The 27386-nt window shown below is 42.5% G+C and overlaps 1 protein-coding gene across 3 annotated transcripts in view; it reads left to right on the top strand.

Moving 5' to 3' along the window:
* Nucleotides 1-11692: 11692 nt before the first annotated feature.
* ckap5 (cytoskeleton associated protein 5) overlaps nt 11693-27386 on the top strand; it is a 63894-nt gene continuing 48200 nt past the window's right edge. For 2 of the 3 annotated variants that reach the window (XM_033038632.1, XM_033038633.1), the window contains exons 1-7: nt 11702-12117; nt 17816-17900; nt 24925-25118; nt 26079-26285; nt 26559-26730; nt 26827-26956; nt 27140-27237. In XM_033038632.1, the coding sequence (XP_032894523.1) occupies nt 17844-17900; nt 24925-25118; nt 26079-26285; nt 26559-26730; nt 26827-26956; nt 27140-27237 (858 nt within the window). In that variant the 5' untranslated portion in view covers nt 11702-12117; nt 17816-17843. Of the gene's footprint in view, nt 12118-17815; nt 17901-24924; nt 25119-26078; nt 26286-26558; nt 26731-26826; nt 26957-27139; nt 27238-27386 lie in introns of all 3 variants that reach the window. The other variant, XM_033038634.1, reaches the window with a different exon arrangement.

Here is a 27386-nt window from a genome sequence, read left to right on the forward strand (position 1 = left end):
TTATATCTGTGTAATATTTGAAACGATGAACTGTGTGTATTCATTATAGACATAGAAAATAGGTGCAGGAGGAGGCCATTCGGCCCTTCGAGCCAGCACCACCATTCATTGTGATCATGGCTGATCATCCCCAATCAATAACCCGTGCCTGCCTTCTCCCCATATCCCTTGATACCACTAGCCCCTAGAGCTCTATCTAACTCTCTCTTGAATCCATCCAGTGATTTGGCCTCCACTGCCATCTGTGGTAGGGAATTCCACAAATTCACAATGTCTTGCCATCGTAATTAGCTAAACTTCCTTTCAATATACCAATCTTTGTGACTTATCATTTTGACCATCCATTCATAAAATGACATTAAATAGTAAGACAAAGCAAGATGGTTTGGTTAATTTGGGTCGAACATAACATTTTATAGTTCTAATGGATCAACGACTCTGTTACTATGTTAGAGTATTACATTCAGTTCAATTTCATCCCTATCTTGTTGGAAGAAAAAGCATGACATTGAGCTATCATAAATGAGTACTAAATACTCATGATCATAAGACAAAGAATCCAGTTGCCTGTTGATATCCAATTTTCCCATTTGTGCTTATTTCTAGTTACTGCGACTACAACAGTAAATATATCCATAATAGAAACATAGAAACATAGAAATTAGGTGCAGGAGTAGGCCATTCGGCCCTTCGAGCCTGCACCGCCATTCAATATGATCATGGCTGATCATCCAACTCAGTATCCCGTACCTGCCTTCTCTCCATACCCTCTGATCCCCTTAGCCACAAGGGCCACATCTAACTCCCTCTTAAATATAGCCAATCAACTGGCCTCAACTACCCTCTGTGGCAGAGAGTTCCAGAGATTCACCACTCTCTGTGTGAAAAAAGTTCTTCTCATCTCGGTTTTAAAGGATTTCCCCCTTATCCTTAAGCTGTGACCCCTTGTCCTGGACTTCCCCAACATCGGGAGCAATCTTCCTGCATCTAGCCTGTCCAACCCCTTAAGAATTTTATGTTTCTATAAGATCCCCTCTCAATCTCCTAAATTCTAGAGAGTATAAACCAAGTCTATCCAGTCTTTCTTCATAAGACAGTCCTGACATCCCAGGAATCAGTCTGGTGAACCTTCTCTGCACTCCCTCTATGGCAATAATGTCCTTCCTCAGATTTGGAAATAATCAAACAATATTTCCTTTATATGCAATTGTGCATTCATGAATTATGATGCCACATCATGATTTCTAACTCTGATGACTAGCAGATCTTTAGAGGCCCTGCATGAATAAATCAAGTTCTGATACACTCAGAACCATAGAGTATTACACCATAACCTACCAGTATCAGAACCTCTTCATCTTATCAACATTTTGCTTAAAGACTCCAATGTTTCATGGCTTCGATATTTTAGGCAATGTGTTCCATATTTTATTATAATAAAAATGTCATTGTGCAAGACAAAATGAGGTGCTCATAGGACAAGTATAGAAATAAAGGGTGGCTTATGTAAAGGAAAGGACTACATTCTATCTTTGTCCTGACATCAGTCTGAAGAAGGGTCTCCACCCGAAACATCACCCATTCCTTCTCTCTAGAGATGCTGCCTGTCCCGCTGAGGTACTCCAGCATTTTGTGCCTATCTTTGGCTTAAGTAAAGGTTGCAAAGCGATACGAACATTAATTCAGGCTTTAGTGTTGTACTATATTTAAAATGTAGAGTCAGTAATACAGCGTAGAAACAAACCTTTTGGCCCAACGTGTCCCAGCTATACTAGTCCCATCTGCCTACATTTGGCCCATATCCCGCCTACGTTTGGCCCATATCCCTCCTATCCATTTATCTAATGAGAGATCCTTGTAAATATAAAACTCTAATCTTGGATGTGTGTGTGTGTATTTATTTGTTTGTGTGTGATCACATCTACTCGAAGAAACAATGCGCTAACAGGAACATTTTAACATATTCCGGTAGTGATTTACCCCCTGTAGTTCAAAATTGGCTTAACTGAAATCTTGTGCTTTATTTCTTGAGTTATTAATAAAAATCTTCACAAATCCGATCAAAATTTTGAGTTCAAAACGCGTTTTTATCGCTGATGACATGACAATGGATCTGCCTGCCGTGCTGTCTGCTCGCGCTGCGACTGATGTCACCTCACCCCCTCCCTCCTCCTCCCGCTATTCAAAACTCGTCCTGCCGACTGAACACCGAAGATCATCACTGAAGACTGCAGCATGCGCGGCGAGTGAAGAACGTGCAAGTCGGGCCCTGTATTAGAGCTGTCGGGTCCTTCTCGGCTCCCGTCCGTCGCTGCCGAAAAACATTTGAAAAAAAACGCTGTCTTCTTGCCCCCCCCCTCAAACTCTACCCCCCTACCTCTCTGACCCCCTCACACTCCCTCTCTGCCCCCCGTGGGAAACGGGTAGGGGACGGGTGCATTTTGCCGCAGTGAGCGAGGGATTATTGCGTTCGGGAGCCAGCCCTGCCCTGTGACCATGCGCCCCCCACCCCTCCAACTCTACCCCCCTCCCTCTCTGCCCCCCTCCGCTCCCTCTCTGCCCCCCTCACGCTCCCTCTCACCCCCCCCTCCCCCTCTGTGTCTCTCACAATGCCTCTGTGTCGCTCTGTGTGCCTCTGTCTCCCTCTCTGTGCACCTGTGTCCCTCTCTGTGCCTCTGTATCCCTCTCTCTCTCTGGTCGCGCCTGCAAGTTGGGGGTTATGCGTGAGTGGATAGGGCGGGGGATGGGGTAAAAGGAGCGAATTAATAATATATAATCAATGGTGGTGTTAGTGTGTTTGTGGGGGGTGGGGGGGACGGGTGGTTAGTGTGTGTGTGTGAGGGGTTGATTAGTGTGTGTGTGACGCCGCAGGCCGCTCCCTCACCCAGCAACCGCACATTGAGAGGACGGGACCTAACGATTCCCACTTGGTCTAGTATGCTTTAAAACTCAAAAGAATTTGGACATAAAACCCTTGACTGAGGATAGTAGGTCCAAATTATATTTGGGTGTTGATTTATTATTGGCATTGGTCTTCTTCTTATCAAGTCCACATACAAGATTCGAAGTTGTTCAGCCAGAGCTGAACACACTTCTCAGCATCTGCATACAATGGTGTCTGTCTTGTTGCTTCTTGTGCGTGGTGGTGGAAAGATTGGTGGAAACGGCCGCAACGTGAACACTCTTTCCATTACCCCATTGGCATTGGTACGGGTGGATTATTGCGCATAGTGAATTACGCTTTTTTCTCTCTTACATTTAGCCTTCCAAAAAACTGCTAAATAAGTGGCCATGAACTGATTGTGCTTTATTTTCACGTTCTTCAGAGGGCTTTAAGATGGAAATGATCTGGCACAATGCAGCACAAGTGCATTTCCTTCCAGCTTTGAAAATAATGAAAGTCTTTGTTTCACAATAAAGGAAGCTGGAGTGGGTAAGGGGAATGAAAACAAAACTCTCCCGCAGTCCTGAAAAACACAGATCCAGGGTACTTTAACTCTAGTGTGTCAGCATAATCCACTATCAATAATACCAATGATAATTCCACAGTGTAGTCAAGGGTGTGGGGGATGGTTCCTATCCAATGTACTGATACAACCCTTCCAGCGCACAGCTTCCAGCTGGCCATCCACAAACTACTTTGTGAGAATTCCTTTAAAAGTGAAATTTTATGGCTTCTACAAAAGATAGATAGATAGATAGATAGATAGATAGATAGATAGATAGATAGATAGATAGATAGATAGATAGATAGATAGATAGATAGATAGATTAATGTAATCTTTTGATTAGTATTAATCGTAGCTTGTGATAATTTTGAGGAAATGGCAGCAACAACACAAATTTCTAAATAGATTCTAACTCTAACTTGGCTTCAATTGGCATCTAATGATGAGGTCTATTTTTTGAGATTATTCATTGGGCCTGACTCAAAATCATGGTTGATTGCCGCTTTCATTTCAAGACAATCTGTGCTCAGTCTCTTTAGAGAATTTTAATTTATCATTTTTTGGAAATTTGCCTCCAGTTATTGTTTCTTGTTAGCATAGATGGAAACGAACAAGACAGAAAATCCACTCGGGAAGATGTGACGATGTGAAATACTACTCTATCTGAAATCACACAAAGGCTGATAGCTGGATTAGATGCATTGAAATGTAATCCATTTCCCATTTTTAAATCATGTATTCTGTTCTCTACATTGTGTGTTTTATTCCGTCATTGTCAATTACAATTAAATAGCAATACTAATACATGCAACAACAAAAAAAACGTTAGCAATTCTACAACAGGGAGCTACTGAGCCAGTCCCTTTAATGCAAGTTTTTTTTATTGCTTATTCGGAGTGTTCAAGCATGCGTATATCTCGTGCAGTGACATTTCTTGTTCTCAAAAGCTTGTGTGGGTTTGTTCAAAGTCTTTGCATTTTTACACTGCTAAATTCAACTACACCATAGATCATACTGCCCACTGTGTGAATGTCTGAAATGCAATTCAAGGCTATGGCAAGTTCAATTGGAACTTCTGTTTAAAAGAATGCCATAAGTGTCCAAAACAGTTTTATTCCTCTTTTTAACTATTCTTCAACAAACAAGTTTTATGTTTATACAACTGGACTCATTCTCTGAAAGCCGAAAAATACATAAATCCACAACTAGGAAGGACATCTGACTTTTGTCTTTGTGGGTTGCAGAAGTGGATGCAGTGGAACCTAAGCAACCATCACAAGTTCAGGTTCTAATCAAAATGGACAGATCTAAATTTCTTATTATAGATTTCTCCATTAAAGCAATGATGTTAAAACTACCTGCTTTTAAAACTCCAAATATAAAATTCAAATGAGAAAATAAGAAACACGTGCTCATAAAAATATGAGCATTGTCCCCATGCCATCAAATAATTTGATGCAATTCATTTGTATCCCAATGCATTGCAGTAATCAGCACTATTTTTTTTTAACTTAACATTAACATTGGCACGAATATTGTCATACAAATCAAACATTGAGGTTTTTTGTAAATAACTAGACCAAGTGGGACCCGTTGGGTCCCTGTCACACGGGAGGCCTGGTCCCCCAACTTAACCCGTTCCCCAACGTAATATTCCACCATTCACCCGTTCCCCCAACGCAACCCGCTTCTACCACTCACCTGTTTCACCAACGCAACCCGTTCCCCCAACGCAATATTCCACCACTCACCCATAGCTCCCAACTGCGCAGGCATGGCTCATTTCCCCTCATCCCCAACGCTCCCTCCCCCTCCTCTTCACCCTCCCTCTTCTGAAAGGTGGCCGATTAGGAAAAGGGGAGATGCAACGAGACCTGGGTGTCATGGTACACCAGTCATTGAAAGTAGGCATGCAGGTGCAGCAGGCAGTGAAGAAAGCGAATGGTATGTTAGCATTCATAGCAAAAGGATTTGAGTATAGGGAGGTTCTACTGCAGTTGTACATGGTCTTGGTGAGACCACACTTGGAGTATTGCGTACAGTTTTGGTCTCCTAATCTGAGGAAAGACATTCTTGCCATAGAGGGAGTACAGAGAAGGTTCACCAGACTGATTCCTGCGATGTCAGGACTTTCATATGAAGAAAGACTGGATAGACTCGGTTTGTACTCGCTAGAATTTAGAAGATTGACCGTGGCATTTTAACGAAGGTAGAAAGACACATACGCATACATGCACATTGTACATACAGATTTTCTTTACCAGCTTGCATCCTTATCGCACACCAGTTAGCCATTGCTAAGATGATGCACTATTTTTATTCTCCATGATAGGGTGCAATTTTGAACACCATGAATGCTTTGGGTGATATGCTTGTGGTATCAAAGAACTGGCAATGCTTTGAGCAGTGTATAAACTGGCTTTTGTGGGGTTTCAAATTTATTGATATTGAATTTTAGGTGATTGAATTCTTCTTGTAACGCTGAATTCAGATCCCTTAAGGGCCTGTCCCACGAGCATGCGACTCCATGCGGCAAGCGCGACCTAAAGCCCGCAGCCGCCTCAACGCCGTACTTCGCTCGAACTTCACGTCACTCACTCGACCTCCGTGCGTACGGCGTCGAGACGGCTGCAGGCTTTAGGTCGCGCTTGCCGCATGGAGTCGCATGCTCGTGGGACAGGCCCTTTAGGAAGAGAAAGAAAGGGCTGATAAGAGTTCGGAGAACAAAGCCGATACCAGTCAGTCCTCTATAGACCCTATGTCTGGCAATGGCGACTTTGTTTATAGAAGAAGGGGGAGGTGGCCAATCACAATCTGGATCACTGTCCCTCATTCAAAATTAATTTTTTATTCTTTGTTTTCTCTTAGCTTTAAGTTTATTTTCTTCATATTTCTTACCTTTTGAATTGACCTGAATTCCACGATGGCCATGTGGCATCCAGGTAGATGTGTTAGATGAGATTGGAGATGACTTTATCTCAGAAAAAATCTGTTAATTTGTAATTGTAAATTTGGGGAGATAGATTGGTACAATTGGGAATATTTTTAAATTGTTTTTTTTTAAATAATGATCTATTTTTAAAGGGTCTGCCTTGTAGGTAGTTAAAGAGTGATCTCACATCCCCCACCCGTAGAATTCTGGATTAGTGCAGGGAATGAATAGGACACCAAAGAGTGTGGAAGTTAGTTATGACCTACAGGCCCACAGCAATGAATTAATTACATACGCACAGCAATTAAGCAGAACCTTGTCAGTATTGCATTCACTGGGGTTGAAAACACAAAAGCCACTGCCAGTTGAACACAGACACAGTCCATACTACTAGGATTGGACAAAATTGGGACTGTGTTGGAGGGGACTGTACCAGGTGCTACTCCGACACCAACCGCCGTGAAGATTGAAGATTACTCCCGTTGGAGACATCTGATACGATTGACTGTAAATGGAGGAGAACCAAGAAAGGACAATCGGGCTATTGACCCTACTCTTTATCCTGAGGTTGGCCCAGATGTGCTGGACTTGGGGAACAACCCCTGCACCAAGACGTCCTGAATAAGGCTGACAACTGTCCTTACGTTTATAACACTGACCAAGATGGATCCATTACCACAGGTTCTTGAAATAACCAGAAAAAGGTGGCAGCTTATCCCAGAGCTACAGACCAAGCTGAAACAGATGGGAAATGTGCTCACTAATGCCCAGTCTGAAACTGAGCATCTCGCTTCCATCACACAGCAGCTGAAGGAGAGAATTTGCTTGTGACCAATGTGAGAAGCGGTTTGAGAAGGCTCACAATTTGAATGTTCATATGTCCATGGTTCATCCCTTGACCCAGAATACAGATACAAACAAACCTATTGAAATTGAACCGTCGGCTAAGTATAGAAACATTAATTAAGCAGGAACCCAGTTAATAGTTATTCAACAGCTAATGATGAGTCTAAAGAATCTTGCACCCTTTTTCAGTGTCAGCAAGATACAAAGGATTAACATGAATAAATGCAATCAAGCCAGGCTCACCTAAAATAGGTAGAGCAAAGGAAAGGTTAGTGTGGAGAATATAGTTCTGAGTATTATAGCACACCAGTTCCAGAGACAAAGTCCAATGTCTGCAATGGGGTAGAGGTGAATCAGACAGAATCCTAGCAATAGGAAGGACTGTTCAGAACTCTGATAACAGAGGGGAAGAAGCTAGTTGGTGTTGTGGTGAGGCAGGATTCCACTTTGCCACAGTTACATCCTGGACATGCATTCAAATCGCAACGTTGTTTTGAATGAGGGACAATGCCCATCCAGTCGAAATAAAGACTCAGTGGAGGAAGTTCTTGATGGTTCAATAACCCTTTCACCTCGGAATGGAACAGTGACTGAAAATGGTGAGGGTGATAATGTTGCGAAGCATCAACCTGTCCCAGTGTTAGCAGACTTTTAGCCTTGTACATACAGTGGAGCCACTTCACTGTCGGTGGATGTGGACAACTCGGAATCTCCGTTGAAGAAGGATATGTTCTTGCGCTCAGATCCTGAATATACAGAGCAAAGATACTAGAGGAATAATAATCTTTGATACAGAGCGCTCTTGGGAAAAAGTTCAGGTATAAGATGCAACTCAACCATTAAATATGAAAAAAAAACAGTTAACTGCAATGAAGCATCTTGTTCTATAAGAAATTATGTTGTGGATGGATTGGAGTCCAGTGATCTTTCTGAAAGGTATTTATCAAGTGAAGATGACAGAGAAATGAAAGTTAAGAATGGCTCTTCAGATGAGTCTTTTCAACCATATTGGAAGAAGAAGGGTAAGTTACCAGTTAAGAAGTGCATCATTACGGATGTGAAGAAACAAACTGGACAAAAATGTGGCCGGAAACCAAAGTCAAACTTGGAAAGGGAACATTTGCCCACCGTGTATCGATGTCAGTATAAGGGTTGCTGTGCAGTTTACAGAGGAGTTGACGGACTTAAGAAACACATAAAAGAGCAGCATGAAGAGGTGCGTGAAAGACCTTGGCCCCACCCAGGATGTAACAAGGTGTTTGTGATTGATCGCTACCTGCAGCGCCATGTAAAGATGATCCGTACAGATCAAAGAACATCTTCACAGATCAGGAGGAAGTGCAAAGCCTTTGGTCACAACTTGGGAAAGACAAACCACATTTGATCAACAATCTTGAAGCATTTTGAGCTCTATCATATGACCAAGGGTCTAGAGAGAGAAGCTGAACATTTTGAAACAGATGAGATTATGCATAACCCTATCCAGGAAGACTATGACTCAGACCTGGTGGGTAATCAGTGTGATGACAATCAGGACATTGATGAGGATGGCAATGATAGCGTTTCTGATGAGAAGGACAATTGCCGTTTTTTTCCCAACCCTGACCAGATCGATGCCGATGGTGACAGTAGAGGAGACAACTGCAAGGACTTTGACAACAACATCCCAGATATCTATGATGTGTGCCCAGAGAACAGCGCCATTACTGAGACTGACCTGAGGAAGTTCCAAAGGGGACGATGCAGATTGTTCCTAACGGGGTAGTGCGCAACAAGGACAGGGAGTTACTGCAGACCGCCAACTCTGACCCTGGCCTTGCTGTCGGATTTGAGGAGTTCAACGCCATCAACTTCAGTGGCACCTTCTACATCAACACAGATCACAATCTATGGCGGCTTTGTCTTTGGCTTCCAGTCCAGCAGCCGCTACTACTTGGTGATGTGGAAGCAGGCCACCCAAATCTACTGGGAGGAGAAGCTGTCCAAACCCATGGATACGCTAGCGTCTCACTCAAGGTGGTGAACACTACCACAGGCTGAGGGGGGGGGGGGGGGGGAACACCTGTGCAACGCTCTCCGAAGAGACTGGCAACACCCTCGGACAGGTGCGAATTTTATGGCACAACCCCAATATCGGCTGAAAGGATTTACACCGCCTACAGGTGGCACCTGATCCATCAACCCTAAACAAGCTTCATCAGGATGGTTGTCAATGAAGAGAGTGAGAACTGCTTGCCATACCATTGGTTTGATAGACTTTGGGGTACAATTGAACTGGTAGCCATACCTTTGGTTTGGTGGCCTCTGGGGTACTGTGATACATTATGGCTCTATCATTCTGTTATCCATTGCTCTAATGCTTGCAACCATTGTGTGTACCTACCGAGGACTGTGAATGTTATCATGTTTGATAAAAAGGAGGGAATGAAAGCTAATAGTCAAATCTAAAATGTAGTCGTACTTCTACAAAAGAATGGCTCAGTGTCAAGTCTGAATGACTTTGTAAATTATATGGAACACAATATGGAGGTTGTCTTTTCAATAAAGACATTAAGATGGAATCCTGCAGTAATAACATGTGCTTCATTCAAGGCCATAAAGAAGCCAAGATTGAAAAAAAAAATAGCTGACACTCCAGAGATAAGTAATAACTTGTTATTGGATTAGCTTGATTTGGACCCAGTTTTTCCTATATTCTGAATGGCTGCAGAATCTTTCAGTCATGCCATATTCAGACTTGGTAGGAGTGTTTACTGATAAGAAAAATGTATAATTTTGCTAACTTTGCTTTGTTCTGTGAGTGGAGCCCGAGAAGCACTGAGCAACGTTTGTGCTCATTGTAGATCTTGCCCCTCCCGTCTGACGAATCAATTAAAGATTGCCATGGTTTACCTTTAACAATTTTGTTGCTATCTGCTTTTTAAGAAATAAACTTTGAAAGGGGGAGTCGAGAGATATGGAGGGGTAAGGGTGTGAAAACGATAGATCAAGTCAAGTCAAGTTTATTCGTCACATACACATACGAGATGTGCAGTGAAATGTAAAGCAGACACTATCAGCAGAGAAGACAAAGCAGACGTCCGATCAGGAGAGAAGGTTATTCCCTCCATTGTTGAACTGTACACTGCAAGGGCCAGGAAGCGAGCGGGCAAGATCATCTCTGACCCCTCTCACCCTGGCCACAAACTCTTTGAATCACTTCCCTCTGGAAGGCGACTCCGGACTGTCAAAGCTGCCGCAGCCAGACATAAAAACTGTTTTTATCCACGACTAGTTGCTCTACTCAACAGCCAAAAATCTGTAGCCTCCCTTTGATCTGGTATTTTGTTGGTTCACATGCTTGATCAATGGCATTGTATCATTAATGTTTTATTATTATTAATGTTTAGTGTTTTCTGAGTCATTCGTAACTGTCACTGTATGTCATGTTGTTACTTGTGGGCGGAGCACCAAGGCAAATTCCTTGTATGTGAATACTTGGCCAATAAACTTACTCACTTATATGTTGGAGTAACTCAGCGGTTCAGGCAGCATCTCTGGAGAGAAAGAATGGGTGACATTTCATAGAAACTGAAAAATAGGTGCAAGAGTAAGCCATTCGGCCCTTCGAGTCAGCACTGCTATTCAATATGATTATGGTTCATCATCCAAAATCAGTACCCTGTTTCTGCTTTTTCCCCTATATCCCTTGATTCCGTTAGCCCTAAGAACTAAATCTGTAACTCTCTCCTGAAAACATCCACTGAATTCGCCTCCTTCTGTGGATGAGAATTTGCATGAATTCAAGACCCTTCATCAGACTGAGCCTTAGCATGGCTAAAGGGACTAGCATGGGCAAGGTGGGCCGAAGGGCCGGCGCTGAGAAGCTCTGTGTGCCAGTGGTCAGTCCAGTGGTCCCGTCGGGTCAGTTAATTGGTGCCAGCGGGTCGGTCCAGTGGTGCCAGCGGGTCGGTCCAGTGGTGCCAGCGGGCCGATCCAGTGGTGCCAGCTGCCGGTCCAGTGGTGCCAGTGGTCGGCCCAGTGGTGCCAGTGGCCGGTCCAGTTAAGTCAATTAAAAAGGGGATTGAACATCTAGATATCATCAACTTGGTCAAAAAGGCCCACTTCAAAATCTAATCACTACTCTACTCACTCCGACTTGCGCGAGATAACCACTGATGAGGTGTTTGCACAGTAACTAGCCACAACCAGAACCAGTGGCCAGTGGTGCCAGTGGCCGGTCCAGTGGTGGCGCCAGTGGGTCCAGTGGCCAGTCCAGTGCGGGGTCCAGTGGTCACAGCGTGTTTGTCGACGACGTCCCGTCCTTCACGCCCACCCATGTCCCGCCCCCTCCCTCCCTCTCTCCCATTGGCTGACCTGCACGTCAATCCGGAGCAACGGCTGCGGCGGGCCGGTCAGGTTTAAATCCGACCAATCAGGAGGTGGGTTACGGAGGCCGGACGGCGGCCAATCAGGGGGCGGCTTGATGCGGGGGTGCGCGACTGGGATTTCAAATGCGCTTCAGCACCAACGGTCGCGACCAACGGCCCCAGTAACAGAAACAACGGCGGCGGCGCCATCATCATCATCACAACACCGGCATTCACCACAGCCAGGCCCCGGTAACTGCGGCATTCACCCTCGCCAGGCCCCGGTAACAGCGGCATCATCACCCTCGCCAGGCCCCGGTAACAGCGGCATCATCACCACAGCCAGGCCCCGGTAACAGCGGCATCATCACCACAACACCGGCCCCGGTAACAACAACAGCAGCGGCGGCGGCGCCATCATCATCACCCCCCGGCGGGGGCTCCGTGACGGGAAAGCGCCTCCACCCGCGCACACACACAGGCGGCGGCTCCACACCGCACCAGCCCGACCCGGCGCCGTTACATAAGGCCCGCGGTGAAGGTGAATCCATTTTGCTTCCTCAGCAGCCGGCCGTGAACACAATGATGGCTGGGCCGCCGCCACCGTCCCGACCTTAGCCCCCGACCCACCCACACACACCCGCTTCATGCTGGAGGGCAGGTTTGGGGGGGGGGGGGGGGTGTGTGAGGAGGATGGGGAAATTAAATCATGGACTAGTCTTAGTCTTCACCCTACCATAGTTACCCAACCAGATGCAACTAAATTTAAGGTAGCTCTTTCCTCCCCAAAACCCTTTCTGGCTGAAGTCCTCCCTCCACCACCTCCGGTTTAAATACCATTTGGAATATTTTGGAGGACCAGGAAACCAAAAAGGGGGAGGGAGAAAGGTGGATGGGGATCTGTAGGTCTGGGGGAGGAGGGGGTGTGGAGAAGGTGAGGAGTGACGAGGGAGAGAGTATGAGGGAGTTGTTGGTCTTGGGGGGGGAAGCGGTGATGCACTCACTCGCGCATTCTCCCACCCTGAGGGATGGGACAGGGGGAGTGGCAGCTCCTAGAGGTCGGGACGGTGTTGTTCCATCAGCTGACGATGTGGCTGCTTCTCCTTTAACACCTCGGGTGCCGATGTGTGTGTGTGGGGAGGGAACTGGCCCGTTTGGCCTCTTGACTGTCTGCAGCATCAGGTCAGGACAGGGTGGGAAGCGAGGAGATATGTGGCAAGGCTCCAGTGTTCTGTTTGTGATGTACTAGTTGAATTGCTCCGGGTTTTATTGTATCGGCCGACTTTCAGTATCACAAATGATGCTTCATGAGCGAGGGCTCCGTACCGTTTTGTAGGCCGCGGCCTGGCTGTGTTATTGTTTGAAAACACCTCGATGAAATCCCATCCGCGCCTGTGTCGCTGTGAGCCTGCCGCTAGTCACGCGGTTTCTGCACTTGCAAACGCAATGATCTATTTGCATTCAGCCGTTAGCAAAATAAAATGTAATCGAGTATTTCTGGCCACACGTCCCACGAAAGAGAGCAATGATTTGCCTCGTCGACTGACCATTAGGCGACGTGAAAAGGATGCGACGATAGCAATGGATTTTAAATAACTCCCAGTATAATTCTGACTTGAGTAAATTCCAAAGACTTGCATTTGGTTTCCATTTTAGTTTAGTTTGGATAATGATGCTGTAGAGTGTCACGGATGTTTAATTGTCCTATGTATTGACAACAGAACAGTGAAATTCTTACAGCAGCTTAACAGGCTTGTAAATGCAATATACACAGATTATATAACATCAGGGGAAAAAATCAAGAACACTACTAGTGCAAAAACCTAAGCCAACCAGGTGCAACCAAAGACAGTCCATAGTTGATAAGGTTAGTGTGTGGTGTTCAAGAGTCTGATAGTTGTTGGGGGGGCGAGTGGCTGCTCTTGAACCTGGTGGTCATGGTTTCCATGCACCTGTAGGGGGGGTTGCACGAAAGGTCAATGGGTCAGAGGGCTCGACGCACGGAGCCCCTAAATCCAACTGGAAGACATCCGTCATTTCTGGTATATGTTATTAAGGCTAGAAACGCGTACTTTCCTACCTGTTAAAAATCGCCAAAACGGTGAATTTTTGCGCTGAAAAAATTTGTGGGAGTCTGGGTAAGTGAGAGGCATGTACCCAACTTTAGAATTCCAAATGTGAAGCGAAATGAAGGTATAGAGATGCGAGAACTGAAGGGACTACAGCAGCTAAAGTGCTTGGTAAACATTGAAAATATTGGGAATTATCGCGTTTGCTCACTGCATTTCATCAAGTAAGGCATAATTTGTGTTTTTTCTTGATTCCTTTGGTATCTAAAAATTCTCAGAAGTGATAAATCTGGCTGTAAATTTTTCTTCAGATGCGTTTTCATTTTGTATGTAAAAACCCACGAGAACCATGGGCGATTAAAAAAAATTACAGCCAGATTTATCACTTCTGAAACTTTTTAGATGCCAAAGGAATCAAGAAAAAACACAAATAATGCCTTACTGTTGATGAAATGCAGTGAGCAAACGGCCAATGTTCGCCAAGCACTCTGGCTGTTGTTGTCCCCTTCAGCTCTCGCTTCTATCTACCGTCTTTTCTCCTCACTTTTGGAATTGTGAAGTATGCTAAATGTCTCACACGCTTATCCCGATTTCCATAATTATTTACAGCGCAAAATTTGACAATTTCAGCGGGTTTTAACGGGCCCGCTACGCTGGAAACAATGGTAAGTGCCTACCTGCAGTTCATCGCGTGTAATCCATTTGGAGTAGCGTAGCAACAGTACGGGTCATGGGTCGTGACCCGACTGCCGTGAAACCTCCCTGTACCATCTTCCTAATGGTAGGAGCAAAATGAGAGCTTGCCTCGTGTTGACCCCTTCGATGAGGAGGAGGTTATTAATACCAAATAGAGTAAATTGGTATGCGTTTGTGTACTGACCTGTGGCACTAACATAAATGATGATGAAGTGCTTTGAGAGGTTACTTATGACGCATATCAACTCCCATTTGGGGCACACTACAATTTGCCTACTGCCACAATAGATCAATGGGGGGTGCAATCGGGCACTCCACCTTTTACTGGACTACTTGGGCAATAAGAATATGTATGTCAGGCTGTTCATTGACTACAGCTCGACGTTCAACACCATCATCCCCTCCAAACTTATCAGACTTGGAGAACTGGTCTCTGCTCACCCCTATATAACTGGACCCATGACATCCTCATCAGCAGACCACAGTCAATGGGAACTGGCAACATTTCCACCCCTAACCATCAGCACAGGAGCACCTTGGGGCTGTGCTCAGGTCCCCTGGTCTACTCGAACTATACCCATGACTAGCCGAATAAGAGTTCCAATGCCATCTTTAAATTCGTCAACTATGCCACCATTGTTGGACATGTAATGGGTAATGACAAGTCAGAGTACAGGAGGGAGATAGAAAGTCTGATTGTACCCATTCTATGTTGGAAAGATAATTTAGAAATAAGGTTGATAAAACATTCCAATTCCGAGCAAAAGTCTGATTGTACCCATTCTATGTTGGAAAGATAATTTAGAAATAAGGTTGATAAAACATTCCAATTCCGAGCAAGAGCAGGAAGATGCACAAACATTGTTGTCCTGATACCAGGAGTGACAATCTTGCTCTCCTTCGTCTTGCTGACGTTGAGCTGATTGTCGACTTGAGGGAAGGAGCGGCGGATATCCTGAGACATTTGCACATAATGTTGAGCAGCTACTAAATTTTCATCTGAATTAATTGGGGAAAGTGAGTTTGGATATTTTCTGAGTATGATGACTAGAACACAATGCTCTTGACAAGCAGTGAGTGGGCAGGAATATGGCAGATGCAATATAAATATAAGTTATTCACTGGTCCCACAAACAAAATATTTTTAAAAATATGTTTAATTGTCATATGCATCGGCAGCAGAACAATGTAATTTTTCTTTGCTGCCACTTTATGGGCCTATTGATGCAGTAACTCACAAATACCATAATCATGAATACAGTGAATTAATAATTAGTAATATTAGATAACCTGACCATGGATAATGTGAATCCAAAATCCATGGTACAACCAAAACAAAGTCCATAGTAGATCATAGTTGCCAAGTTAGGGTTGTGGTTAGTGTATTGCAGAGTTCAAGAGCTTAATAGTTGTTGAGCAGGAGATCAGTTTTCAGGCTCCTGTACCACCTTTCCATCAGTAGTAGTGAGATGAGAGCATGGCCAGGGTGATGTTGGTCTTTGATTACGAGCGGTCCTTTTTGAGGCAGTGCCTTCTGCAGTTCCATTTCGTTGCTGGGCAATGTATTACTTTCAGCAACCTTCATTCCTGGTTGTTGAGTTACTGAACTAGGTTGTGATGCAACCAGTCAGCATGTTCTATATCTGTAGATATTCACTACATCCGGTTTCCTCCAGGTGCTCTGGTTTCCTCCCACATCCCAAAGACTTGCAAGTTTGTAGGTTAAATGGCTGCTGTAAACCTCCCCCTGTGTGCAGTGAGTGGATGAGAAAGTGGGATAACATAGAACTAGTGTGAACGGGTGATTGATGCTCGACATAGGCCAGGGGACCTGTTTCCATGCTGTCTCAAAAATAAACTCTAGACAAATGTAATATCCTTGTGATGAGCTTTTTGTGATTGCCTCAATATGCTGGGCCCAGGACGTGAATTTGTTCTGCACTTCCCCAAAAGTATGTGAATCGGATTGGAGATATGCATTTAGATAATCCTGATGTTCCAAGGGATCTAGGTTTAGTTTAGTCCAAATTTCCAAAAGCTACCATCCGGGTAAAGCAAGAAATACAGAAGGTGCATCTTGTAAGAAGTTCTGAGACAAGGAATAGTGATATTTTATTGCAATTAAATAAGGCTTTAGTGAGAATAATGTGCGCTATATGCAATTTTGATCATCTTTCAGTAAAACAGATTATGGGGAAGTGCAGAACTTAACTGGATTTGGGGATGGTGAATTTGCTGCTTGAATAGAGATTAAATAGTCCAAGCCTACAGTTTAGAAAAAAGAAAGGCCACAGTGAAGCTTGTAAAGTGCTCCAAAGCTGAGTTGCAAGGAAAATTTTATTCTGAGCCCTCGAACTAGAAAGAAAGTCCTCCTTGCAACTGGGGTGTGTGCAAATAGGACTAACTTGAGTAGATTTCTTGGTCAGCCAAAGCTGGGCCAAAGGGTCTATACTATATGTCAATATGACTTTTACTTTATTTTTGCTTGGATGAGGAATTATATGAAAAAAAATGTTAGTTTGTTTGCTCTTAGGGACTAGGCGGAAACAAAGCAATGTTGATCCAGTTACCAAAGTAAGTTGGCAAAATTCATTGTGGTTAATGAGCTGTCTCTGGGCAGTTTTTCTAATGCAACACCTGTGGTTCCTGGCTTGCTACCAAACTACACATTTAGTAAAACTAATAAGGAATGTATGTCTTTGGAGTGTGGGAGGAAATCGAAGATCTCGGAGAAAACTCACGCAGGTCACGGGGAGAACGTACAAACTCCGTACAGACAGCACCCGTAATCAAGATCGAACCCTGAACTCCGGCGCTGCATTCGCTGTAATGCAGCAACTCTACCGCTATGCCACCGTGTTTCAAAGATTTTCACTCTTTTATGAATAAAAGCTATGAATTTAGCTTTTGCTGCTACTTCCATTAATGAGAAGGATTTCTAAAACCTAAGAAAGCAGTGCAACCTTTGGTCTTGGTAGGCTGATCTGAGATTCCCTCTGGATAGTTGAATCAATATGGATTGAATTGCATTGAAATAATCTACATTGAATGACTTGCATGTGTTTTTACTGTTTGTTTTGCTGCAATTTACGCTCGTCTTTAATGTGAATGAAAAAACTTTGTTTAAAGGGGTTCAGTTTCATATGCTTGTACTTTCAAATTAAGAGCATTGAGGTTATCCTTGGTGTTTTTGTTTAGATGTATCTTGGACAATATCCATTTGTGTGCATATTCAATTCTTCTCTCTACCATTCTTTTGTGTGACTTGATCCTTCTGAGTAAATCAAGATTAAGCAGTATAGGTATATATATAGGTATATAGTGCTGACATGGAACGGGAAACCTGCATTGGAATTTATTTTTTGTGCATCTTTGCAGCTGATTCGTGCAGGGATCAGATTGTAATATTGTCAAGTACTTCACATATATATGGCTATTTCTTTTCTGGCTAGTAATATTTGTTTGTTTCTCTAGGCTTCAGTGAGCACAATACACAATAGTCATGGGTGATGAATCAGAATGGATAAAATTGCCAATTGATCAAAAGTGTGAACATAAGGTATGTAAAAGATTTTTGAATATATTTAAGCAGATTTTGATATTGAATATTAGTAATTAAAGTTCCTATTGGATTTGAGATATATAATCCATGTAAAATATCACTGAAGATGTAGAACCTTGGATTTTGCTCGACATGCTTTGGAAGCAGCAGCGTCTATAATTCGTGCATCTTTACCCATTTTTAGAGATGTCTTTTTGAAGCTGCCTTTGCAGTAGTCCAATTCAGGGGATTCAAATTGTGTATTTTGACTGAGCCATGAAAGAATAACAATTATGTTTTGGAGTCACGATTACATGATTTTCTGCTTCCTGCCTCATTCGTGCACTCTTAAGAAACCTTTGAGATTCTGAAATCCATCTTGTTTTTGGTACACCCTGAACTCCTATGGTTAATTGAGGAAAGAGCAACTCTGAGGTGAAGTGGCATTCTGATGGGCAGTTTTGCCATGGATGATAGAACTTTGGTCCCACTCATATTTGGGTAATTAGAGTATTGGGATACTCTACTGTCCTATGTATGTTGAGAGGTGAAACATTTGAGGTTTACTCCTATTTTTTTTTTTTTTTTTTTTAATATTTTATTTTATTAGAAGTAAGTACAGTCATATGGCACCAAAGTGCCTAATATATATTTTCATAATACATTTTATGTACAACTTCTTTTTTTTTTTTTTTGTTACACTGAAAAAAGATTAGAATAAGAAAAAGAAGTTAGATAGTAAAGGATAGAAAGATGTGAAATATATAGTGTGTGAAAAAAGAAAACGAGTAAATGAAGAAAGTTGAGAGAGAGAATAGAGAAAAGAAAAGAAAAAAAGAAAAGGAGATCATTATTTATAGTCTTGACCAACCCTCGTCCAGTCCTGAAACAGTTATTTTTTACAATTTTTTACAATTGTGTTGCACCATATGATTCCAAAAAAACGACGAATGGAGACCAACTCGTTATGAATTGGTCTGATTTATCCATTAGGAGGAATCGCATTTCCTCAAGATGAGCCACAATCCACATTTTAAGCGTTGGTATTGATGTACCCTTCCAAAATTTAAGAATTAATTTTTTTGCTATTATTAAACCATAGTTAAGGAATAGATTTTGAGATGTGTTCAATTTATTCCCATCTTCCATTACGCCAAATATAATCATTTCAGTATTAGGTTCCATTCTTGTCTTGAATAATTTTGTAAATATTTCAAAAGTATCATTCCAAGTACTCCTATCTTTGACCTGGTCTTTTAACCATAGTGTTTTTGTTCCTGAAAATCACTCTTTCAAGCTCTGGCATGAGATTGATGTACACAATTTGAGGGGCATAGATAGATAGAGTAAATAACTAGAGTCTGTTTTCCTCTGGGTGAGAGAGTATAAACTATGCAGAGCTGCCTAGTTTTGTCAGAGCATTTCAGTATTCTAGTACCTGAAAATCAGTATTTTACTGAGGAAATCAGTATGTTGAAAAAAATGTGCAGTCATACCCATGATCAAGAATGCATAACTTTGCTACCAATTGACATGTCTTCTACGCACTTTACTTGACAGTGCATTCATTGCCATCTCTTTGTATACTGCTGTTTGAACGGCTGCTTCCTGCTTTTAGCATCAGATAATGATGTAGAAGCCATTTTGGAAGCCTCCCTCTCTTATTCCCTCACTCCCTCTCTCCTTTTCCTTCTCTCCCTCCCTCCCCAAACAGTCTGTGACCCATAGCGCTGTGGTCTTAGCGCTTTGTGTAAAGCCCATAGCGCTCCAGCCGGTAGGGCTATATTTAGAACCCATAGAGCTGTAATGGACAGCTCTTTGTTTAAATTCCCACGCGCTAAACTGCGCTTTTAAACGGGACAAGCAGATCAAAGCTTACAAAAATAATCATCTAAATCTTGAAATTTAAAATACTAATAGATTTAATCTGCTATAATTTTTAGAGTTACAGTTTTATATCCTGCATTTTTTAAGCAGCAAGATGAAACGGGAAGTCGGGCCGATTTATACAAAAAATCCATATTTAAAATTGTACATCCGTATTCTTATCGCATTTCCGTACAAAATACGGAAAATCCGTACTACTTGGCAGCTCTGACTATGGAGCATCGTTTTAAGGCGAGAGGGTAAAAATTCTAAAGGCAACGGTTTCCTCATGGTATTGATGTGATACGCGTACTGAAAGATCTGCCAGAGGAAGTAGCAGATATATCACTTAAAATTTGAGGGTCAATAGTTGAATCATTTGCTCTAGAAAGCTAAGCAAGCTGAAACCTAAAAGGTAGGAATACTAAAGATAAATGTTAATTAAACATGATTAAAGTATTGGCATGTTAACATGTCTTCTCAAGCAGCCTAGATCCTGAAATAGGGTGCTGTAAAACGCCAAATGTGAAAATAAAATCATATTGCAACTTAAAGCTGGCTTGTGAATACTATCAGAGCTAACAGAGGACGTCTGTAGAAATTGCAATCTACATCTACATGTGCAGCACATGGTGCAAAGTTAAGCTGCCGCCTCACACTTCCAAGGATCTGGGTTTGATTTATGCTTCGGGTGCAGAGTTTCTCCCGGCTATTCCAGTTCCGTCTTGCATCCCAAAAACATATGGATAAATTGTCCTTTGGCGTAGGTTAATGACATAAGGAATCAAAGCTGAGAATATGTTGCAAGGTGTGTGTGGAATAGGACTAATATTGTATACCATGACCCTGTGTAGACTTGATGGACAGAATGGCCTCCTGTATAATTAGAGATTTGAGTTTAGGAGCAAGGAGGTCCTACTGTTGTACTGGGCCCTGGTGAGACCACATCTGGAGTATTGTGCGCAGTTTTGGTATCATAATTTGAGGAAGGACATTCTTGCTATTGAGGGAGCGCAGCGTAGGTTTACCGGGTTAATTCCCGGGATGGCAGGACTGACATGAGGAAAGAATGGGTCGACTGGGCTTGTATTCACTGGGATTTAAAAGGATGAGAGGGGATCTTGTAGAAGCATTTAAAATTCTTAAGGGATAGGACAGGCAAAATACAGGAAAAATGTTCCCGATGTTGGGGGAGTCCAGAATCGGGGGTCACAGTTTAAGAATAAGCGGTAGGGCATTTAGGACTGAGATGAGGAAAACCCTTTTCACCCAGAGTTGTGAATCTGTGGAATTTTCTGCCACAGAAGGCAGTGGAGGCCAATTCACTGGATGTTTTCAAGAGAGTTAGATTTAGCTCTTGGGGTTAAAGGAATCAAGGGACATGGTGGGAAAATGCTAGGAGACTGCAAGGTGACTTGGATAGGCTGGGTGAGTGGGCAAATGTTTGGCAGATGCAGTATAATGTGGATAAATGTGAGGTTATCCATTTTGGTGGCAAAAACAGGAAAGCAGACTATTATCTAAATGGTGGCCGACTAGGAAAAGGGGAGATGCAGCGAGACCTGGGTGTCATGGTACACCAGTCATTGAAAGTGGGCATGCAGGTGCAGCAGGCAGTGAAGAAAGCGAATGGTATGTTAGCTTTCATAGCAAAAGGATTTGAGTATAGGAGCAGGGAGGTTCTACTGCAGTTGTACAGGGTCTTGGTGAGACCACACCTGGAGTATTGCGTACAGTTTTGGTCTCCAAATCTGAGGAAGGACATTATTGCCATAGAGGGAGTGCAGAGAAGGTTCACCAGACTGATTCCTGGGATGTCAGGACTGTCTTATGAAGAAAGACTGGATAGACTTGGTTTATACTCTCTAGAATTTAGGAGATTGAGAGGGGATCTTATAGAAACTTACAAAATTCTTAAGGGGTTGGACAGGCTAGATGCAGGAAGATTGCTCCCGATGTTGGGGAAGTCCAGGACAAGGGGTCACAGCTTAAGGATAAGGGGGAAATCCTTTAAAACCGAGATGAGAAGAACTTTTTTCACACAGAGAGTGGTGAATCTCTGGAACTCCCTGCCAAAGAGGGTAGTCGAGGCCAGTTCATTGGCTATATTTAAGAGGGAGTTAGATGTGGCCCTTGTGGCTAAGGGGATCAGAGGGTATGGAGAGAAGGCAGGTACGGGATACTGAGTTGGATGATCAGCCATGATCATATTGAATGGCGGTGCAGGCTCGAAGGGCCGAATGGCCTACTCCTGCACCTAATTTCTATGTTTCTAAAAGCAGGAATGGGGTACTGATTTTGGTTGATCAGACATGATCATATTACATGGCGGTGCTGGCTCGAAGGGCCGAATGGCCTATTCCTGCACCTATTGTCTATTGGGAGGGAGCGGTGTGGTAGGAACGTGACCACAGTAATTAGACGCCATTGTCTCAAGTGTGTCCGTCTTGATATGGGTGGCCATGCCATTGACAAGCAATTGCTTCTCTTGACACTTCTACATTGACACCTTAATGCAAAGTACAGCATGAAGTATTTTTAGCAGTAACAAAAATCATGTCCTGGTGTCAGGACAACAGCCTCCTCTTGAACATCAAAAAAACTAAGGAGCTGATCGTGGACTTTAGGAGGGCACATCATCCGAGGACGTACACACCATTGAGGATAAATGTGTGAGCTGTTTTAAATACCTGGGAGTCCACATCTCTGAGGATATGACATGAACATCACACGCTGCAGCACTCGTGAGTAAGGCAAGACAGCACCTTTACCACCTCAGGCAAATGAGGAAATTCAGAGTGTCTCGGAGGATCCTCCGGTGCTTCTACTCAGCGGCTGTGGAAAGCATCTTGTCCGGAAATATCACGATTTGGTTTGGGAACTGCTCTGCCCAGGACAAGAAGGCTCTGCAGAGAGTAGTGCATTCGGCCGAACGCACTATGGGAACTTCACTCGCCCCTCTGCAGGAACTATACATCAAGAGGTGTAACTCCAGAGCCAATAAAATCATGGGAGACCCCTTCCACCCCTGCAACGGACTGTTCCAGTTGCTACAGTCAGGCAAACGCCTCCGTTGCCATGCTGTGAGAACGGAGAGGTTGAGAAGGAGTTTCTTCCCAGAGGCCATTAGGACTGTAAACTCCTACCTCACCAGGGACTAACTATACTGTACCATTCTACTGTTTTTTCAAAATTTGCTGTTTTTTTTCCTTTTTCCTTCCTCCCACAATATGTAATATGTAAAAGAATATGTGATTCTGTTTGTAGTTTGTTTGTTTGTTTTTTGCACAAAGTCCGCGAGCATTGCCACTTTTCATTTCACTGCTCATATCGTATGTGTATGTGACGAATAAACTTGACTTGACTTGAAAAAGTCTAATTTTGTGTGTGGGGGAGGGACTTACTGTTAATCGTAAGTATGAAATTCTCTAACCTCTGACCCCCCCCCCCCCATTAACAGTTGTTTATCAGATGGAGTTTTCTATAACATAGCTTTTGAAGAACATAACTATTGCATGAGAGCAGTTGTGCTAGCAAATGAAACTGTCAATTGTTGTATCAGAACGATGAATTGAGTGATAATTCATAGTTCTATTTATACAGTTGGTTGGAGATTGCAAATATAATGTTGATAAATGTAGTGAAGACATTGTGGGTGACCAGCAATGAATGGAAAAGTTGAGATGACAAACTTTGAAAAGAACCAGGACTTGATAATGAATTCTTTTGTTCAGGCAGCACAAGGTAACTACAAAAGTTTTAAGTTTACAATAGTCATCAGGTCTTACAGAAGTATGTGTTTATTTGCATCACCAGGATACATAAGTAAGTATAGACATTGGCAGGTACCTATAGCAACAAACCTGATCTCTGCTGAAGGGAATGAATTGAAGTATAGATTAAAGCAGTTGTAATAGAGTACAGAGAAATTAGACAATAAGTGCAGGCATAGGCAATTCGGCCGTTCAAGCCAGCCATTCAATGTGATCATGGCTGATCATCCCCAATCAGTACTCCGTTCCTGGCTTCTCCCCATATCCCCTGACTCCGCTATCTTTAAGAGCCCTATCTAGCTCTCTCTTGAAAGTATCCAGAAAACCAGCCTCCGCAGCCCTCTGAGGCAGAGAATTCCACAGACTCACAACTCTCTGTGTTAAAAAGGTGTGTGCACAAATTAGTACGGTACATTTTGTGTATAATATGTAGTCGGCTTTCTCGGCAGAAATGTATACATGATATAGTGATTGATTGCCTGTGATTTTCAGGCAGTCAGTATCAAAGAGTCTCAGTCAATGGGCTCTGTGGCAGCGCTTCAATGGTTGCACAAAGAAAAATGATTGTGGTTGTCGCTTAATTTTCCTAACCCCAGGAATTTGCACAGGTTCTCCAGGAAATGCTCAGTTCCCAACCATCTTCTGTTGATTCACCAGTAACAGATTCTATCATAAGTTTGGAAGTGTGAATGTGCTCATTGCACAATGTTCAATCCTATTGTGGCAAGGCCTGAAGGCTTATGGCAAGACTTGGTTGACATTCAAGTGTGGCAAATAACATTTGTACTATCATTGCCAGGCTTTGAAGCCGTCCAAGAGTACTGCCTATTGTTGGCATCCACACATGTTAGCGCTGCATGTTGCCCTGCCATCATTTGGGGGGGGGGGGGGGGGGCAGGGGTCATTATTAATCAGATGCTAAACTGGACCAACTACAAATACTTTAGATTCAAGAGGAGGTCAGAGGCTGGTGATAAGACAGCACGTGACTTGCTACTTGTCTCAAAACATTTCTACGATCTAGAGATGTGCCTGGAACTTGATAGAATCAACTACACATGGCCAGAACAGTGAAGTAGACTGTTGATGGTAAAGTTATCTTTTATATCCATTCATTTGGCCCTGTCCCACTGCCAGGGGATGGGAAGATTGTTGCCATTGTCTTGATTGCTTTGTTTTCTGACACTTGTGCTTTCCAATGGGTTGTAAGAACACTTTTATGCCATTGAGTGAGAAGAGACAACAGCAGTGATGTCTCATATCGAGACAAATATGGATAGGACCTGGTACATTCCCAGAGTGTAAGCGAGTAATGAGGTGGTTGTTGTGGGATGGCAAGATGTGCAATGTGTTAATATTGGTGCAGCATCCTAGATGTTGACTGAAAAGCAAATATGTTTCAGGTGTGGAAGGCTAGACTGAACGGCTATGAAGAAGCTGCAAAACTATTTCAGAAGATTTCTGATGAAAAGAACCCAGAATGGTCAAAATATTTGGGATTAATCAAAAAGTTTGTAACAGATTCAAATGCAGTAGCTCAACTGAAAGGACTGGAAGCAGCACTTGTTTACATAACAAATGCTCATGTGGCCGGAAAGTAAGTTAAAATCTATTGTAACTTTCTTTCTATATATGGCTTGAATTCTGTAAAGGCAAGGCTAAGAATGTGTGGGTGGCATTGGGGGGGGGGGGGGGGGGGGGGGGGGTTGAATGTTGAAGTTTGTTTTAGAATCTTTACATAATGTAGTGAAATTGGAAATTAAGTATTTAATTACCATGACTACAAGCTTGCATCAGATGTGATTTTCATTAATGCATAGCAAATGTATTTCACAAAATACTTTATATTCTTATAGACAATGATTTGTTGCTAAAAACAATGCAGTGGAGGAACTCTGAGTCGAGCAGCATCTGTGGAGGGAATGACATTGTGGCTCCACAAAATAGTCAACTCGCTTTTCATATTCACCTTTTTTTTCCCCACTCCCCCCTAACCCCACCTATCTCATCACTCCCAGAAGGGTCTCAACATGAAATGTCATATGTCCATTCCTTCCATGGATGCTGCCTGCTTGCTGAGTTCTTCCAGCATTTTGCTTTTTGCTCAAATTTCCAGTACCAGCAGCTTCTTGTCACCGATGATTTGTTTCCATCTAATGTAGAAAATATTCAGTTTAAAAAAATAAAAAATAAATCAAAAATTGTTTCCTATTTAGTTTTGTCCAATGTCAAAGCTATGTTAAAGTTTAAACACAGTTCAACTACAAACAAAATACAAGCATTACGACTATAAATAAAGCTATACTTTGCCTGCACTGTTCACTGTGGGCAAGTGCAGGTCTAGCTTGATTTGAGATCATTTGTTGGGGCATGATTCAGTACATATTGTTACTATTTGGCCTGACATAAATTGAGGAAAATATACTAGGGAATCGTTTTGACTGTGTTTTAGATTTTTTTTTTTGTTCATGTGCACCTGATATGGTACTTCATGTTTCTGTTTTGGCTATGTAATTATTACACTACTTTTTAAATAATTAATTGCTATTTATTTCAGAACTGCTGGAGAAGTGGTATCTGGAGTTGTAAATAAGGTCTTTAATCAACCAAAAGTCAGAGCCAAGGAGATGGGGATAGAAATATGTCTTATGTACATGGAAATAGAGAAGACTGAGCCTGTGCAAGAGGAGCTGGTTAAAGGACTGGACAACAAAAATCCCAAGATTATTGTCGCCTGCATCGAAACCCTAAGGAAGGCCCTCGGGTAAATATAGGATGTCATCTAATCTATAGATTACATCTTGCTAGTTTAGAAAGCTTTATCCCAAAGAAAAGTGAACTGATTTCCTTAAAGTAATTGATTATTCAAGTGCTTGCTTTCTGATGAAGTTTGTACCTTGAACCATGAAAAAAAATCATGTCCTGCCTGATTCAATTTTGGAATGCTGTGTTAAAATATCCTTAGTAAACGCATCACTGCATTTTTAATGCTGATCAAGTTCATTGACAACTAACAAGAATTAACTATTCTTTCTAGTGAATTTGGTTCAAAAATAGTTCAACTCAAGCCAATTGTCAAGGTGTTGCCAAAATTATTTGAATCGCGCGAAAAAGCAGTTCGAGATGAGGCCAAATTATTGGCAGTGGAAGTATATAAATGGATTCGTGATGCCTTGCGTCCACCACTGCAAAATATTAATTCTGTGCAGGTATGGTACATTCATACATGTTTATTAATTGATATTGCTGCATCATGTTTCCTAACTGTTAAGTAATAAGTATTTGGTCTCTTATTTTTCTCTTAGTTGAAAGAACTTGAAGAGGAATGGGTTAAATTGCCAACCTCGGCCCCCAAACAAACTAGGTTTCTGCGCTCTCAACAAGATCTCAAAGCCAAGTTTGAGCAGCAGCAAGCAACAGGCGATGAAGAAGGGGGTCAGTAAAGTACATTGATTCTAAAAAACACAGTGTAAATACACAGTTTGATTTTTAAACTTGTTTCGCATCAGTTAATTTCCATGGATAGAACATAGAAATAGAAGCAGGAAGAAAATTGGCTGCCAACTTTGTTTATGTTGAAGGCAAACATATTGAAGGTATCTTATGATCTTCTTGCAGATGATGAGGAAGATGATGCTCCTGTTGTGGATGCTTATGAACTCTTAGAACCTGTTGAGATTCTTTTAAAGCTTCCAAAAGATTTCTATGATAAAATTGTAAGTGTGTTTAAATTACTGTAATCTTGCATATTTGGAACACTTTGTTTTGGTTGAGATTAAATGAAGGAATTCTATTTAATGTCTCCAGTTTTCATGTAAAAACTGCATTTTTACAACTTTAAATCAATGTCGTAGTTTGAATGCAA

Source organism: Amblyraja radiata, chromosome 20 (genome assembly GCF_010909765.2).
Source record: "Amblyraja radiata isolate CabotCenter1 chromosome 20, sAmbRad1.1.pri, whole genome shotgun sequence".
Classification (NCBI taxonomy): domain Eukaryota; kingdom Metazoa; phylum Chordata; class Chondrichthyes; order Rajiformes; family Rajidae; genus Amblyraja; species Amblyraja radiata.